This window comes from Schistocerca serialis, chromosome 2 (assembly GCF_023864345.2).
Source record: "Schistocerca serialis cubense isolate TAMUIC-IGC-003099 chromosome 2, iqSchSeri2.2, whole genome shotgun sequence".
Classification (NCBI taxonomy): Eukaryota; Metazoa; Arthropoda; class Insecta; order Orthoptera; family Acrididae; genus Schistocerca; species Schistocerca serialis.
Genome location: NC_064639.1, coordinates 1,158,813,821 through 1,158,832,746, shown reverse-complemented (window position 1 = coordinate 1,158,832,746; position 18,926 = coordinate 1,158,813,821). Strand labels below are relative to the sequence as shown.

Here is an 18,926-nt window from a genome sequence, read left to right as displayed (position 1 = left end):
CCATGTTATAGTTCTGGGTGGAGATTTTAATTTGCCGGATATAGACTGGGAGACTCAGACGTTCATAACGGGTGGCAGGGACAAAGAATCCAGTGAAATTTTTTTAAGTGCTTTATCTCAAAACTACCTTGAGCAGTTAAACAGAGAACCGACTCATGGCGATAACATATTAGACCTTCTGGTGACAAACAGACCCGAACTATTTGAAAAAGTTAACACAGAACAGGGAATCAGCGATCATAAAGCGGTTACGGCATCGATGATTTCAGCCGTAAATAGGAATATTAAAAAGGGTAGGAAGATTTTTCTGTTTAGAAAAAGTGACAAAAAGCAGATTTCAGAGTACCTGTTGGCTCAACACAAAAGTTTTGTCTCAAGTACAGATAGTGTTGAGGATCAATGGACAAAGTTCAAAACCGTCGTACATAATGCGTTAGATGAGTATGTGCCAAGCAAGATCGTAAGAGATAGAAAAGAGCCACCGTGGTACAACAACCGAGTTAGAAAACTGCTGCGGAAGCAAAGGGAACTTCACAGCAAACATAAACATAGCCAAAGCCTTGCAGACAAACAAAAATTACGCGAAGCGAAATGTAGTGTGAGGAGGGCTACGTGAGAGGCGTTCAATGAATTCGAAAGTAAAGTTCTATGTACTGACTTGGTAGAAAATCCTAAGAAATTTTGGTCTTATGTCAAAGCGGTAGGTGGGTCAAAACAAAATGTCCAGACACTCTGTGACCAAAATGGTACTGAAACAGAGGATGACAGACTAAAGGCCGAAATACTAAATGCCTTTTTCCAAAGTTGTTTCACAGAGGAAGATTGCACTGTAGTTCCTTCTCTAGATTGTCGCACAGATGACAAAATGGTATATATCGAAATAGACGACAGAAGGATAGAGAAACAATTAAAATCGCTCAAAAGAGGAAAGGCCTCTGGACCTGATGGGATACCAGTTCAGTTTTACACAGAGTACGCGTAGGAACTTGCCCCCCTTCTTGCAGCAGTGTACCGTAGGTCTCTAGAAGAGCGTAGCGTTCCAAAGGATTGGAAAAGGGCACAGGTCATCCCCGTTTTCAAGAAGGGACGTCGAGCAGATGTGCAGAACTATAGACCTATATCTCTAATGTCGATCAGTTGTAGAATTTTGGAACACGTATTGTGTTAGAGTATAATGACTTTTCTGGAGACAAGAAATCTACTCTGTAGGAATCAGCATGGGTTTCGAAAAAGACGGTCGTGTGAAACCCAGCTCGCGCTATTCGTCCACGAGACTCAGAGGGCCATAGACACGGGTTCACAGGTAGATGCCGTGTTTCTTGACTTCCGCAAGGCATTCGATACAGTTCCCCACAGTCGTTTAATGAACAAAGTAAGAGCATATGGACTATCAGACCAATTGTGTGATTGGATTGAGGAGTTCCTAGATAACAGGACGCAGCATGTCATTCTCAATGGAGAGAAGTCTTCCGAAGTAAGAGTGATTTCAGGTGTGCCGCAGGGGAGTGTCATAGGACCGTTGCTATTCACAATATACATAAATGACCTTGTGGATGACATTGGAAGTTCACCGAGGCTTTTTGCGGATGATGCTGTGGTGTATCGAGAGGTTGTAACAATGGAAAACTGTACTGAAATGCAGGAGGATCTGCAGCGAATTGACGCATGGTGCAGGGAATGGCAATTGAATCTCAATGTAGACAAGTGTAATGTGCTGCGAATACACAGAAAGAAAGATCCCTTATCATTTAGCTACAATATAGCAGGTCAGCAACTGGAAGCAGTTAATACCATAAATTATCTGGGAGTACACATTAGGAGTGATTTAAAATGGAATGATCATATAATGTTAAAACTTCCTGGCAGATTAAAACTGTGTGCCCGACCGAGACTCGAACTCGGGACCTTTGCCTTTCGCGGGCAAGTGCTCTACCAACTGAGCTACCGAAGCACGACTCACGCCCGGTACTCACAGCTTTACTTCTGCCAGTACCTCGTAAAGCTGTGAGTACCGGGCGTGAGTCGTGCTTCGGTAGCTCAGTTGGTAGAGCACTTGCCCGCGAAAGGCAAAGGTCCCGAGTTCGAGTCTCGGTCGGGCACACAGTTTTAATCTGCCAGGAAGTTTCATATCAGCGCACACACCGCTGCAGAGTGAAAATCTCATTCTGGAATCATATAATGTTGATCGTCGGTAAAGCAGATGCCAGACTGAGATTCATTGGAAGAATCCTAAGGAAATGCAATCCAAAAACAAAGGAAGTAGGTTACAGTACGCTTGTTCGCCCACTGCTTGAATACTGCTCAGCAGTGTGGGATCCGTACCAGATAGGGTTGATAGAAGATATAGAGAAGATCCAAAGGAGAGCAGCGCGCTTCGTTACAGGATCATTTAGTAATCGCGAAAGCGTTACGGAGATGATAGATAAACTCCAGTGGAAGACTCTGCAGGAGAGACGCTCAGTAGCTCGGTACGGGCTTTTGTCAAAGTTTCGAGAACATACCTTCACCGAAGAGTCAAGCAGTATATTGCTCCCTCCTACGTATATCTCGCGAAGAGACCATGAGGATAAAATCAGAGAGATTAGAGCCCACACAGAGGCATACCGACAATCCTTCTTTCCACGAACAATACGAGACTGGAATAGAAGGGAGATCCGATAGAGGTACTCAAGGTACCCTCCGCCACACACCGTCGGGTGGCTTGTGGAGTATGGATGTAGATGTAGATGTAGAAGAGATGAAATAGTGAAGGCAGCAGAGGATCAAATGGGTAAAAAGATGAAGTCCAGTAGAAATCACTGGATAACAAAGAAGACAATGAATTTTACTGACAAAAGGAGGAAATATAAAAACAAAGTAAATGAAGCAGGCGAAAGGGAATACAAATGTGTAAAAAATTAGATTGACAGGAAGTGCAAATGGCTAAGCAGGAAAAGCCAGACACAAATATAAGGATTTATAAGTATATTTCACCAAGGGAAAGGCAGATACAATGTACAGGAAAATTAAAGAGGCCTTTGGAGAAAAGAGAAGCAGCTGTATCAACATCAAGAGCTCACATGGAAAACCAGTCCTAAGCAAAGGAGGGGAATCTGAAAGGTGGAACGAATACGTATAGGATCTATACAAGGGAGTTGAACTTAAAGGCAATATTATAGAAATGGAAGAGGACATAGATGAAGATGAGATGGGAGATATGATACTGCGAGAAGAATTTGACATAGCACTGAATGACGTGAATTGAAACAAGGCCCCGGGAGTAGACGACATTCTGTCAGAACTACTACCAGTCTTGGGTGAGCCATCCATGACAAAATTCTTCCATCTGGTGTGCAAGATGCAAAAGACAGGCAACATAACCTCACAATTCAAGAAGAATGTAATGTAAGAAGAAGGCAGATGCTGACAGGTGCGAAAATTATCATTTTAATAAGTCTTGGTTGCAAAATACGAACATGAATTCTTGGGACTAGTGTAGCAGGGGATACAACCTGTCGGCTTTGGACAATCACGTCACAAGTCGCCAAACGAGAAGCGATTCTTCTTAGTGTTGTAGCTCCCTTCAGTAGCTGATAAGTGTTTTTTGGCTTTTTTTAAAAAAAAAAAAATCTCACGAGATAGAATAAACAGATCCACTTTATTAAGCAATCAGTAAAAAAACGAAATTGAAACATAACAGCAAAAGCGAAAATGGTAAACTGCTCTCTGGCGACTTGTGACGTCATTGTCCAAAGCCGACGGGTTGTATCCCCTGCTACCCTAGCCCCAAATTCTTTACAGAAGAATGGAAACACTGGTAGAAGCCAACCTCAGGGAAGATCAGTTTGGATTCTGAATATGATAGGACCACATGAGGCAGTACTGACGCCATGATTTATTTTAGAAGATAGGTTAAGAAAGGGCAAACCCACATTTATAGCATTTGTAGACTTTGAGACAGCTTTTGACAATGTTGACTGGAATACTCTCTGAAATGGAGAAGCCATTAAGGGTAAAACACATGGAGCGAAATGCTATTTACACCTTCTATAGAGGCCAGACAGCAGTTATATGAATTAAGGAGCATGAAAGGGAAGCCACAATTGAGAAGGGAGCGAGACAAAGTTGTAACGTATCCCTGACATTATTCAATCTGTACACTGAGCACACAGTAAACGAAACAAAAATTTGGAGAAGGAAATTAAGTGCAGGGAGAAGAAACAAAAACTTTAGGTTTGACAATGAAATTGTACTTCCATCAGAGACTAAAAAGGACTTGGACGAGCAGATGAACAGAACTGTCTTGGAAAGAGGTATATAAGATGAACATCAACAAAAGCAAACCAAGGATAACAGAATGTAGTTAAATTAAGTTAGGTGATGCTGAGGGAATTAGATTAGGAAATGAGACACTTAAAGTAGTACAAGAGTTTTGTTGTTTGGGTTGCAAAACAACTGATGATGGCTGAAGTAGAGAGGATATAAAATGTAGACCAGTAGCGGCAAGGAAAACATTTCTGAAGAACAGAATTTTGTTAACATTGAATATAAAAATTTTCCGTTAGGAAGTCTTTTCTGAAAGTATTTGCATGGAGTGCAGCCACGTGCTGATGTGAAACATGGATGATTAACAGTTTAGAAAATAATACAATCTTTTGAAATGTGTTGCTACAGAGCAACACTTACGTTTAGATGTGTAGATAATGTAACAATGTAAATGATATGTGATCATGTAACCTGCACAAGATGTAATTTTAACTCCAAATAAAGTCTCATGACAACCACGTTCAGATGTCGTCAGTCATGGCAGTCAACACAGACTCTGCTACAGCATGGCTTGTTTTCAAAGCTATCTTTGCCATTTCACACAAATACTTAGAACCTATCTCAACATTAGCTCCCTTCCCTACTGCTTGACAACCCACCCCCTAATCGGTCCACTCGTTGGTGAGATCTTTAGAAAGTGACCCTATCTCCTCCTTAATCTAAGATCAGCAATTATTTTAACATGTTCCCTTGTAATCTGGTTCTCGTTCATCTTTCAACACTTGATCACGAGATCTAGCATGAGACTCAAGTTTCTAACGAAACGACTCTTTTTTTTTTTTTAAAGGCAGTCAGTCATTAGACGATAAAATTTTACTTCATAGAATTGCATTTTTAATATGTATATTTACGTACCTTGACTGATCCGTGAATACATACAATGACCGCGACGTCCCTTTTGCACCACTTCCAAGTACTTTAATGCTAACTGTACCAGGCACATACTTCTTCCCTTTTTCTTTCAGCTTTTGTCTCTGCTGTTTCAGGACGGCGGTATGGTTTGGAACTTTCGGCATGTTCAACAATAAGTTGTTTAATGTTTCTGACAGCCTACTCTGGCTATATGAAATAAGTGGTAATTTCAAAATTCTGATAATATTCTGGTTCAAGATTACCTCATGAAATTTGTAATGTCGGAACATATGCATTGATGTTTTGTAATTCTACGGCTACCGTGGTGGAAATAGGATAAGATGTCGCCTAAACGAAATAACAGTCATTTTGCACTAAATTTCAAGCCCCTCGCATCATTCAAACTAAATTTCGTACACCACATTGAAGATTTCGCAAAGGTAATATAACACTGTCAATGTTTACATCTTCAAGAGTTTAGCGAACCTCCTTGGAGTTCTCTGACCAAAGATTTTCTCTCCATCAGTGGTTGTAAGCAAAGCTAAAAACAAAACAAACTAGGAAGGAACGGAAGTACATGTAGTGCTAAGGAAATAGATGGGTGGTATAATCTGATACCAATAAAAGCTGTGTCGTAGTTTAACAGACTCTGAACAAAGAAATCATCAGTTTAGTTTGTACGTGATGTGTATTACTACAATATTGCAATACTACGTCTTGTGACATCAACCAGCTGACTGAGAACTGTCATGGACGCTGAAATAAATAACTTGCTGGAGGCGAGACCTATCCGTTTTTTCTAGGAGGAACATACATCAAACACGCAGGAAAAACTGACACTTACAGAAATAACGATGTCGGGAAGTTATTACTTTGTTATAGTTGGCCATATGGACAATCCAGTGTTTGAAATGGAATTTACACCAGCAACGAAAGACGTCAAGAAAGAAGATCATAGACACCTCAATCAATTTATTGCCCATGCTGCCCTTGACTTAGTGGATGAACATATGTGGAAGACAAACAGTATGTACTTAAAGTCCATTGATAAGTTCAATCAGTGGTTCGTATCAGCGTTTGTTACTGCAAGTCACATGAGGTTTGTTATGGTTCACGACGTGAAGAACGAAGACGGCATTAAGAACTTTTTCATGGAGATGTATGAAACATACATAAAATATCTAATGAATCCGTTTTATAAGCCGAATACTCAAATTCATTGTCCATCATTTGATAGGAAAGCACAGTTGTATGGGAAGAAGTATTTGACAGCTTGAAGTTTACTACACAAAGGAATATTGTTCACTGTTCATAGTAATGTGCAGTTCAGTTCATTTATCGGCTAATGGCGTTATTACCTTAATATGTAGATTATTGTACCGTACATCTACCTGTTTGAAGTGATTGCTATTTGTACAGAATTTATAATGTGTGATATATTAAATAATGCATTTCTTGCTGCTCACATATTTCTACACTATAATATTGCTAAAACGCAAAATTGTCGTAGTTGTCACCAGTATCATTACTATGAATCTTAAATTTATGGACAGTGCAACTGATATTTCTGAGTTATTTTTAAATTTCCAAAGACAGCCTATATTAGGTGAATGGTTAATTGCAGGAGTACTTGGATGAAGGATACACCAGACTGAATAGCCAAGCAAATGCTCGACTACTTTGATGCTAAGTGGTACATTAATGAAATGTTGTGATTGCCTAAAAAGAGTTTAAATTGGAACACTGTGGATATTCTTGTCATGCTGCAGTTCCTGTCCTAATCAAAAGTAAACTGACCATGTGTTTCTACTAGCTTAGGAATAGGGAATTTCTTCCATATGACTACCTTGACTTCAGTGGGCTTGCTTTACAAGTTGTCACTTATTTTCAACTTTTGATAATTCCATGTGGATTCTTGCAGGTTCAGTAACTCCAGTTTGTGTGATGGGATCAGTGTAGTAAGAGAATCTTTTTCTGGTAGAAAGTGTTAGTTGTGAAACTAAATTTTCTGTTTGATAAGTTACTGCCATTAGACTGTCAAGAGTTGCAGTGAACTGTAACTCTGAATATGCTGTAATCCTCATAAAAAGTGTCTGTCTCTGTGGAAAGAAAATGATGGCAATGTTGTGTTTTTAGGAGTTGAGCAGTCTCCTGTCATCCTTTCTTCAACAGAGCAACACTTTCATTTGCCATATGGTACTTTGTGAAACATGTACAAGTTCTTGCATTTTCAGCAATAACTTTTGGTAAATAAGCCATGTTTTGTGGTATGTAGGCCTTAACGTATTTCATACTACTTTTTTTACTGTGCTTACTTTGTCATGTTCACAGAACTTTGTCGTATGATGATGCTGAGAAATTCCGTTCTACTGAAGGAATAGAAAGTTATTATGTGATTTTTGTAATTTTGGAATGTTGTGTTCCTGTGTTTATACTGGGTAGTAAATCCATCCGAAAGTAATACAGATTTTATGCACAAGTTAAAAGTCCACACATCATAATGTGCCAGATTCATTTCTTCGCTAATGACAACTATGGATAATATCATCCACCCAGCTTGTGCCACACCTGCTGTATCCAGGCAACTGTTTTGAGCAGTGCTGCAGAATATTTGACAATGTCTGCTTCAAATTTTATATTGGCACACACAAGAATAATTTTCAGCTACATCAATCTAAAAATAATAATAATAATAATTACAAGTACCATAGCAGATTACAAAGCAGCTTCAAATATTTGGATTATGGCTGTTTATTTAAAAAGGCTTCGCATTATTGAAGAGAACGTACTGCAGGCATATATTTGAAATGGCCATGAACTATATTGTTCTGAAAGGTTTTTTTAGATGTTTCAAACCAGATTCCACATTCATAATGTGCTAAACACTGCAAAACTAGTGAATTTGGCAATACAGACATTGGAGTGAGTGCTTTTCATAGTAGGTATCAACTTAAATACAGTGTGAAATATAGTGAAGGAGATTCATAGAATCAGAGGTGAGGAGCAACATATAGCATTAGCATTAAAAATTTAGCATTTCGTAACTGTTGTGAGTATGCTTTGGGTTTGTTGATTCTTATCGGCACAATATTTTGGTAACATTGCCCATTTAAATATTCTGCCAATAACACAGCAATCCGGCAGCATATCTGTAAGAACCTTTTATATAAGCAACACTGGCTAAACAAGATCTTACATTTCACAACTGTTACTGAAAAATTTAAAGTTATTTGTGTAACCAGTCACTGATCACTGGAACTTTCCCAATTGGTTGAAATAAGCTGAAGTTTAGCCTCTGTGTAAAAAAGGGTGTAAAGAAAGATCATCAAACATCCAACAAATTTCAGTTTTGCCACCATGCTCAAAAATGTTACACTTCTTGACCATCTGACTACCTATAATCAGCATTAGGGAAACATCCAATTTCACCCATCTGCTTGACCCATAATGTCATCAGTTGGTGGAAACACCTACTTCCAGTGTATACAAAATGGTGACGATGTTGTCAATACATACACATGCCAACAAACGTGAACAAAAATAAAAATGACACAGGAACATCTCACTCTGATAGTAAAATGAAACTAATGGGGCAACTGCTAGAAGAATGGGGTTTAGGATGGGGATAAACTAAATATATAACAAAACACAGCACTATCTCAATACAAATATTATAAAAAAAATTCTCTTCTTACAGCATGATGCTACAGCCACAAAACCAGCAGGAACCGTACACTTCATTTGACCTATATAGCTCAAATGAAGCCCATGACACCAAAAAACCAACATCTGCAGCTGTGAAATCCAGAACCAGACATTTCCCTTGACCTTTAAATCTCAAACGCAGTCTTCGGTACCTGCTGACAAACCCCAAATAAAAAAGCCACAAACTTCACACATCCGCATAACTTACAAAACACCACCGAAACTAGAACACAACTATCTTAAAACCAAAGAAGCCCCATATCCACTAGCTCAACTAAAACACAACTGAAATACTAATGATAGAAAACAGACAAAATATCACAATTATTATAGAACAAAAAGAAAAAAAAAAGACTTACCAAGGAAGGCTCCTGACAAATTCACTTTGGTGTGTGACCCACTGACTACCCAGACTCAAGTAAACCCATGGTACCATAGTGATAACCAAGACTCAAGTGAACCCAGTGCTCCACGTTAAACTCAACATGTCAATATCCGTCACCAAAGGTGCCATCAAATGCAACAGGACAATATCTAGAAACACAAACCAAATCAAAAACACTGCGCCATAGTGATGTCACACACACCACCACCATTACATCGTGGGTCACAAGCAGGCAGGTGGAATTGGATACTTCCAGTGATCAGTCTGTTTTCTAATCATAGTTTGGATTTTTAGTAGGTTTCATTATTGAAAAGGTTATTTACATTTATAGTGAGAATGTAGTACATAAAACAGCACACTCAGTTTAGGTCTTAGGCCTGTTCAAAGTGCAGACTGCTACCCACAAGACAGTACAAGGAGAAATCTACAATTGTTATTGCCTGATCCTGATAATTCTGCTGCTTGTATGTTAAAGTACTTGTAGATTCTCATTTGGCTTCACAAGGATTGAGTGGATCCTACACCAGACTCCCCTACCTTAGAAAAAATCTGAGAAAGTACTGGGACTCGACCTCAGTAGAAGAGAGTCCCATGGTAAGCTATCATTCATTATCCAACTCTGAACTAATTACATGTGGTGTCCCAAAAGTTCCCATGTTAAGGCCCTTACTTTTTCTTATGCATGTTAATGATCTTTTTTCAGTGACCTTACCACATGTTAATACTTTCTCTTTGCAGGTGATACAAGTCTTGCAACAAAAATCTATTCAAATATACTTTTAGAAAATGTGGTTCATAAATATTTCGTGGACATTAGAAAATGGTCACTAAACGTTGGAAAGATGCACTATACATGGTTTAGAACCTCTAAGAGATTTCCTCATTGTCAGCCACAAGAAGAGGCTGACAGTGTTAAATTCTTGGGATTATAACTTGACAATAAATTCAGTCAGAGGAGCATATCACAGAACTGCAGCAGCATTTAAACAGTTTTTATTTGCAATAAAGATTTTGCCTTATTTACAGTTCAATGATGTCATATGGCATCATTTTTTAGGCTTTGTTATCTTGTCAGTTTCCTGAGTGCAGAAGCATGAATACAATTTATTGGTGGTGTAAACTCAAAAGCACCACACAGAAGTCCAGTCAAGGAACTGGGTATACTAACTACTACTTTACAGTACATTTATTCATTAATAAAATTGACCATAGGTAGACTAACAGTTCAGTTCATGAAAACAATGCAACAAATAAGAATAATCTATATGAAGGTTTAAAGTCAATTTGGTCCTGAAATGTGTCCATTATTGAGAAACACACATTTTCAGTGACTTGCCAGCAGCCATAGAAAGTCTAATTACTAATTAAAATGAGGGGACCCCAAACAATTTATTGGTGGCCAACTTCTCTTACACAACTGAAAAATTTCATAATAGAGTTGTCTGATGTATATATTAATATTAAAAATAATATCAAATAACATGAGTGTTATGTCAAATCTGACTTGTGCATGTCTTCAGAACAGTAATGTGATCACTGTAAATATGTGCTGTAAATTGCTTTCCATTTGTTGATAGGTGTCTACAGTATCCTAAGAATTATCCTATGACTCCAGTGTTTATACATTTACTTGTCTTTGACAGCTTTGGCATTACTTCTTAACTATTTCACTTAGGGTCTGTTTAAGAAATGTTGGTGTATTTCTTTCTTGTAAGTATAGTAAGGAAAGTTCTGGCATAAAGGAGACCACTCATCAAATAGAATAAGCATTAAGTTAGGTTAGGGTAGCTAGCAGCTGGCTTGGAATGCAGGAGGGAGGGGTGGCAGGTGCGTGGGCTAGGCATGTGATGTACTGGGTACCAGAGCTGTTAAGGGGTGGGGTTTTATGAAGATGAAGTGGAGGTGTGGATTGGGAGGAGTGATAGGACAGAGGAAGAGGAGACCGTTGAGTTGAGTGGGGGGACAGTGGGATTATGGAAGTAAAGGATGTGTTGTAAGTGTAGTTCATAAAAGCTGGTGCTGGAGGGTAGAATCCCAATGGCATGGATATGTTGTATGCAGCAGCATTTTATGTCACAGGATGACTAACCTTGTTCTTGGCCACTGTTGGCAGTGGCCATTCATTCTGGTGAACAGCTGGTTGGTTGTCATGCCCGTATAAAATGCTGTGCAGTGATTGCAGCAGAGTTGGTAAATGACATGGCTGCTTACACAGGAGGCCCTGCCTGTGATGGGGTAGGGTATGCATTGACAGGACTGGAGTAGGAAATGCTGGGTGGCTGAATTGGATAGGTCTTCCACAGGGATATGACCCATGTGTGGAGTCATTGGGAATGGGAGTGGCATATGGATGGACCAGGATGTGTTATAGATTGGGTAGGCAATGGAATACCATTTTAAGAGGGGTGGGAAGATCTTGGGTAGGATGTCCGTCATTTGAGGGCGTGATGATAAATGGTCGAAGCAGTGGCAAAGGAAATGGATCAGGTGCTCCAGTTGAGGGTGAAATTGAGTGACTATGGAGGGAGGTGCTCCTATGTAGCTGATTCTTAGAGTGGTATGAGAAGATGGCACAAGAAATGTGTTTGTACTCTACTTTTTGGGGCAGCGCCTGTCCATGGAGGCCTTCATATGACCTCCAGCCTACTGGCCAAGGCAATTCTCATCACTGCAGTTATATCATCCTCAGGTGGCCAGGTTGTTTGGGAGTGATTATTTCATGTGGGAGAGGTGACAGCTGTCAAAATACTGGTACTGTTGGGGGTTTAATGTAAAATTGTGTTACATTTTCTTGTTTTACGGCATGTTCTGCATTCTTTAGATCTCCTCACTGTTGATCTACGGAACAAAATGTATATACACTGAAGGGCCAAAGAAACTGGTAAACCTGCCTAATATCGTGTAGGGCCCCTGCGAGCATGCAGAAGTGTTGCGACATGACATGACATGGACTCGACTAATGTCTGAAGTAGAGCTGAAGGGAACTGACACTGGGAATCCTGGAGGGCTGTCCACAAATCTATAAGAGCATGAGGGGGTGGAGATATCTTCTGAACAGTGTGTTGCAAGGAATCCCAGATATGCTCAAAAATGTCCACATCTGGGGAGTTTGGTGGCCAGCAGAAGTGTTTATACTCAGAGGAGTGTTCCTGGAGCCACTCTAGCAATTCTGGACGTGTAGGGTGTCGCACTGTCCTGCTGGAATTGCTCGTCTGTCAGAATGCACAATGGACGTAAGTGAATGCAGGTGATTAGACAGGATGCTTATGTACATGTCACCTGTCAGAGTCATAGCTAGACATATCAGGGGTCCCATGTCACTCCAACTACACACACCCCACACCATTGCAGAGCCTCTGCCAGCTTGAATAGTTCCCTGCTGACATGCAGGGTTCATGAGGTTGTCTCCATACCCATACACATCCATCTGCTCGATACAATTTGGAACGAGACTGGCCCGACCAGGCAACAAGTTTCCAGTCATCAACAGTACAATGTCGGTGTTGAAGGGCCCAGGCCCAGGTGAGGCATAAAGCTTTGTATCGTGCAGTCATCAAGGGTACATGAGTGCATCTTCGAATGATGTTTTATTGAATGGTTCACACACTGACACTTGTTAATGGCCCAGCATTGAAATTTGCAGAAGGATTGCATTTTTGTGACGGTGAACAATTCTCTAGTTGTTGTTGGTCTCGTTCGTGCAGGATCTTTTTCTGGCTGCAGCGATGTCAGAGATTTGATGTTTTACTGGATTCCTGATATTCATGGTGCACTCGTGAAATTGTCGTACAGGAAAATCCCCACTTCATCGCTACCTTGGAGATGCTGCGTCCCATCACTCATACACTGACTATAACATCATGTTCAGACTCGCTTAAGTCTTGATAACCTGCCAATGTAGCTGCAGTGACCAATCTAACGCTGTGCCAGACACATGCTGTCTTATATAGGCATTGCCGACTACAGTGCCATATTCTGTCTGTTTACATATCTCTGTATTCGAATACAGATGCCTAGATCAGTTTCTTTGGTGCTTCAGTGTCTAACATAACTCTAAAACGAATCAAAACTTTCTACTGACTGCATTACAAGTTTTATTGTAATCAATGTACATTTGACAGCACAAAAAATGGTTGTGGTTAAAATTTGAATTATGTTCCATGTTACACAGGAGCCAGTTATGTTACAGGGTGTACTTATCTGCTCACAAAAGTAGAGAACACTTGTAATTGTGAGTGGAGTAGAAGTATTAACACATTTTTGACACTTACCGTAAGGATACACCCACTTAAAACAACCAAGAAAATTGTGCCACATCTGGTGTAGCACTGCAGATCTACTAAAGTCAAAGGTGGTAAGAAATATTCAAATGTGACAGCTGCTGCATAATACACTCCTGGAAATTGAAATAAGAACACCGTGAATTCATTGTCCCAGGAAGGGGAAACTTTATTGACACATTCCTGGGGTCAGATACATCACATGATCACACTGACAGAACCACAGGCACATAGACACAGGCAACAGAGCATGCACAATGTCGGCACTAGTACAGTGTATATCCACCTTTCGCAGCAATGCAGGCTGCTATTCTCCCATGGAGACGATCGTAGAGATGCTGGATGTAGTCCTGTGGAACGGCTTGCCATGCCATTTCCACCTGGCGCCTCAGTTGGACCAGCGTTCGTGCTGGACGTGCAGACCGCGTGAGACGACGCTTCATCCAGTCCCAAACATGCTCAATGGGGGACAGATCCGGAGATATTGCTGGCCAGGGTAGTTGACTTACACCTTCTAGAGCACGTTGGGTGGCACGGGATACATGCGGACGTGCATTGTCCTATTGGAACAGCAAGTTCCCTTGCCAGTCTAGGAATGGTAGAACGATGGGTTCGATGACGGTTTGGATGAACCGTGCACTATTCAGTGTCCCCTCGACAATCACCAGTGGTGTACGGCCAGTGTAGGAGATCGCTCCCCACACCATGATGCCGGGTGTTGGCCCTGTGTGCCTCGGTCGTATGCAGTTCTGATTGTGGCGCTCACCTGCACGGCGCCAAACACGCATACGACCATCATTGGCACCAAGGCAGAAGCGACTCTCATCGCTGAAGACGACACATCTCCATTCGTCCCTCCATTCACGCCTGTCGCGACACCACTGGAGGCGGGCTGCACGATGTTGGGGCGTGAGCGGAAGACGGCCTAACGGTGTGCGGGACCGTAGCCCAGCTTCATGGAGACGGTTGCGAATGGTCCTCGCCGATACCCCAGGAGCAACAGTGTCCCTAATTTGCTGGGAAGTGGCGGTGCGGTACTGCGTAGGATCCTACGGTCTTGGCGTGCATCCGTGCGTCGCTGTAGTCCGGTTCCAGGTCAATGGGCACGTGCACCTTCCGCCGACCACTGGCGACAACATCGATGTACTGTGGAGACCTCACGCCCCACGTGTTGAGCAATTCGGCGGTACATCCACCCGGCCTCCCGCATGCCCACTATACGCCCTCGCTCAAAGTCCGTCAACTGCACATACGGTTCACGTCCACGCTGTCGCGGCATGCTACCAGTGTTAAAGACTGCGATGGAGCTCCGTATGCCACGGCAAACTGGCTGACACTGACGGCGGCGGTGCACAAATGCTGCGCAGCTAGCGCCATTCGACGGCCAACACCGCGGTTCCTGGTGTGTCCGCTGTGCCGTGCGTGTGATCATTGCTTGTACAGCCCTCTCGCAGTGTCCGGAGCAAGTATGGTGGGTCTGACACACCGGTGTCAATGTGTTCTTTTTTCCATTTCCAGGAGTGTACATTTGTAGCTCAGTGACATAGTTAGAGGTCTAGTAGACAACTGCCTGGTGACAGGGTTTGGTTTCTATCTGTCACTGTACAATTATTTTTTCATTACTCTGTTAATTTGTTTAGCCTGTATAAATCACAAAATTAATAGAATAGACAGTTCACAGTTCTTATGAAGATATTTTCAGCCCTCAAAAGTGCACAGCATCTGGTTTCTTTACATTTGATATCCCAACCAAAGGCCATCGACTTGAATGACTGTTTGCAATCTGTGAGGAAGGGAGTCCACAAGGTGCGTAATGAATTTTCCATTTTCTGCTACCTCTTCAAAGGCAGTTACGGTGACTTTCTGAAGATCATTGGCATGGTGTCAGACCAGTTTTCTTGCCTGGCCTGTTTTGTCTTTGCCCATATGCTTTCAATAGGGCTTAGGTCTGGTACAGGATGAGGCTAAATGAGAAGAGGAATCTCGCTCTGTTCGGCAAACCACTTCTACGCCATCACTGACATGTGGGTAGGAGACTGTTTGTGCTGGAAACAGGTTTCTTCATCCAGATATATACTCATCACACTGATGGGACCATAATGTTACTCTTAATATGAGTATATCGGGCAGCATGTATTCTGTGAAGCTTTCCACATCCATGGGAACACATCCAACTCTAAATAGCCACAGACACTTGGCCACCATGCAATGACACATGGATGTGTTTGGAGTCAAAATGAGCACCTTGTAACCTGTGTATTCATACTGGACCACTCTTTGCTGAGGACAATATTGATTCATAAGAAAATGACATGTTGTGCCCATCACAATTCACACTGTCATGTGTAAATGTTCGCTAACCAGTGTAGTCAATGATCATCACAGAGTTACTGCTTGGTGACTGCTTATTTGCTATGTTATCCAGGCTCAAAAAACCAGTGCCAAACCATATCCATTGACCCAGGAAAAACAGTAGTATCTTTCAACTGCACCACATTTTAAAAAAAGGATTTTGCTGTGATGTGTTGACAAGTTCATTATCCTGGACAGGTGTTACATGCCGAAGTCCATTCCCTAACACTTACAGAATTCTCGAGTATGTTGATAATGTTTAATCCACCGTCATGCAGTATGCTCAGGAATGCCATACTGTGCCCCAGCCTGCGATGCCATCAAATTTTCTTCCTCCACAAGAGCAGCGACGTGGTCACAAATGGCCTGTTGATATGACATGGTGCATGAATGATGTGACTCGCCTGCAAGTGATGTGGTGCTGGTGCTGTTGCTCATGTACTGTCATTGGTTATTGTAAAACAAATGGCGTGCTTGCAGATGTAACTCTTTGTGACAGACTATCAATCTTTTAGTGTATAATACCAATGAAACTGAATAATTCTCCCATATATGCAATAGAGGTAGTAAATATAAGTTTTTGGCTCCAGAGAGCCAGTCTCCACTAGAAGTGACTCTTGTTTATTTACAGCCACAGTTCCATCACGTTTTCTGTGGGAAATCAGCTGTCACAATATAGAGAGAAAGAGTAAATCACATGGATTTGAACATGACACTTTGTGTGTAAAGTTTGCATATTGTTTATTCAGCTAGAGTTATCATTTGTGAAATTATATTTATTTAGTTTACATGCAATATATCTATAGATAATACCAGCATATTCTGCTTGCAGATTTTGTACCTTCTTGGAACAGATCTGGAATATGGACAAGACAGTTTTCTGTACTTTTTGAACTAATATTTCCTTGTCTGCATGTTCCCAAGGTAAATAGAAAAAATGTACCATGTTGCAGGTCTGGTACAGCACTGATATAAATTATCAGTGCTGTACCAGACCTTAACTCTGGATGAAATTTTTATGCTATCAAGTTTATGTGCCATGACAGATGTTCTGTTTGCAGGACTTATCTAGAGTATGAAAGAGTTATTACAAACGTAATTAGGTGCAGTGGGGGTTGACTTTATAATTTCTCTTTTCCTCGCATTTATAAATTTCATGTCAGTCACTCTCCTTTAACAGTTTTTGTATTAGATTCATGACGGTTGTTACATAGCTGTTCAAAATGCAAGATTGACCATGTAACACAACCTAGCACAAGGTTTGCTATTGTGCATTAATGGGAACTTCAGAATGGATTTTATATTTGTATGAGGGTTACTCACCAAAGAGAGGAGGCAGTGAGTTGTAGTTGGACACACACAGAAAACAAAATTAGTCAGCTTATGTAAAATGTTTTTCTTCAGAGCTAACAAAAGTATAGAAAGCTAACAATTTATGATATTTTCCAACATACTTGGCTGCTACTCAGCATCTCTTCTATTTCATGATTTTTATCCATACCCAAATACTTATCTAAAATACATATTTAAAACACCTTAAAATGAATTGGAGTTGTTCTTAAGGATGTGAAATAAGTGTAAAAATGATAACAAATTTATAGTTAATATGCACAGTAATTTACCACATACTGAAGTACACGCCTGCAGGTAAGAAAATTTTTAAAAAAGTTTACAAATTTTATTTCCATTAGTCATATTGCTGCACCTGATTTATGTAAAAGTTTAATGTTGGACGGTACTCACAATTTGTTATTTTATAACAATAATGAAAATTCATGGATGGAACAAAATGTAAAATTAGGGACAGACAACCACTTGTCTGTGATGGTTTGTGTGTGGAGCACTGAAGAGTTGTCAGGAAGCAATGTTCATGCTACCTTTTGAGCTTGCTCTTTTTCTAGTGAGAGCACACACAGACACCTAAATGCCAAGGCAACAGTGCTTATTGTTTATTGATTATCGAAAACTGTTATCTGGCCAGAAGGAGATGGGAAGGGGCTAAGGAAATATTCAAGGAGGGAGTAATGGGGGGAAAAAAGCAGGTTTTTTAACTTGTGACTCAGCAGCTGCATAGCAAGATGAAAGGCATACAGAGAGTAGAGTATATGAGATGTAGATAGATGGAAAAGGAAGAGGAAAAAGTAGAGGAAAGTGGAGATGAAGGGGTAGACAGAGAGAGGACCAAGAAAGGAAGAGGGGTAAAGGGAAAGGGGGGGGGGGAGAATGCCCATAAGAAGGGAAGAAGAGTGGTGGGAGAAGGCAGTACCCAATCTGGACAGGGGAGTGGCGTGGACAGAAGCAAGAACGGAAAAGGTGAGGTGAGGCAGTGGGAAACAGGTTAGCGCAGGTAGGCCTACAGGTCATAGGAATGCAGGTGCACAGGATATGGTGGGAAGATAATTCCCCTGTGGGAAGTTCAGAAAAACTTTTGGTTGGAAGAATTATCCAAATGCCCCTCACAGTGAAGGAGTTGTTGAAGTCATTTGTGTTGTGATGTGCAGCATGACCAGCAACTGCATGAGCAAGGTTCCTACAATTTGGCAGTGGCCATCCATGCAAATGGACAGTTGGTTACTTGTCATGCCCACATAGAATGCTTAGTTAAACACACTTCAGGTATACAGTCCAACATTGGAAGCAGATGATGAAGAGAGAGAGAAAGTATATGAGGATATTAAAATGGGTAATTCAGTATGTAAAGGGAGATGAGAGTTTAATAGCCATGGGGAATTGGAATGTGGTTGTAGAGAAAGGAGTAGAAAAAGGGTTATGCGAGGATATGGGCTTGGTAGTGGGAATGAGAGAGGAGGGAGATTAATTGAGCAACAAATTTCAGGTGGTAATAGCAGAAAGATCACTGCAAAGAAGTAGGATATGGAAGTATTAAGGAATGAAAAGATACACTTTGAGACTATAAATAATGTGGTAATGATTAGCCCAATAGGCATTTCAGTTGAAGAGGAATGGACATCTCTAAAAAAGGCAATCACAGAAGTTGGAGAGAAAAACAAAAATACTAGGAAGATAACAGTGATGAAACCATGGGT

At 40.9% G+C, this 18,926-nt stretch overlaps 1 protein-coding gene across 1 annotated transcript in view; it reads right to left on the bottom strand.

Annotated features, from left to right (window-relative positions):
• The window catches only part of LOC126458614 (ribonuclease Z, mitochondrial), a 134,780-nt gene extending 129,171 nt beyond the window's left edge, over positions 1-5,609 (bottom strand). The window contains exon 1 of the mRNA XM_050095780.1: positions 5,161-5,609. Within this exon, the coding sequence (XP_049951737.1) occupies positions 5,161-5,453 (293 nt within the window). The 5' untranslated portion in view covers positions 5,454-5,609. The remainder of the gene's footprint in view (positions 1-5,160) is intronic.
• Between the last annotated feature and the right edge of the window lie 13,317 nt (positions 5,610-18,926).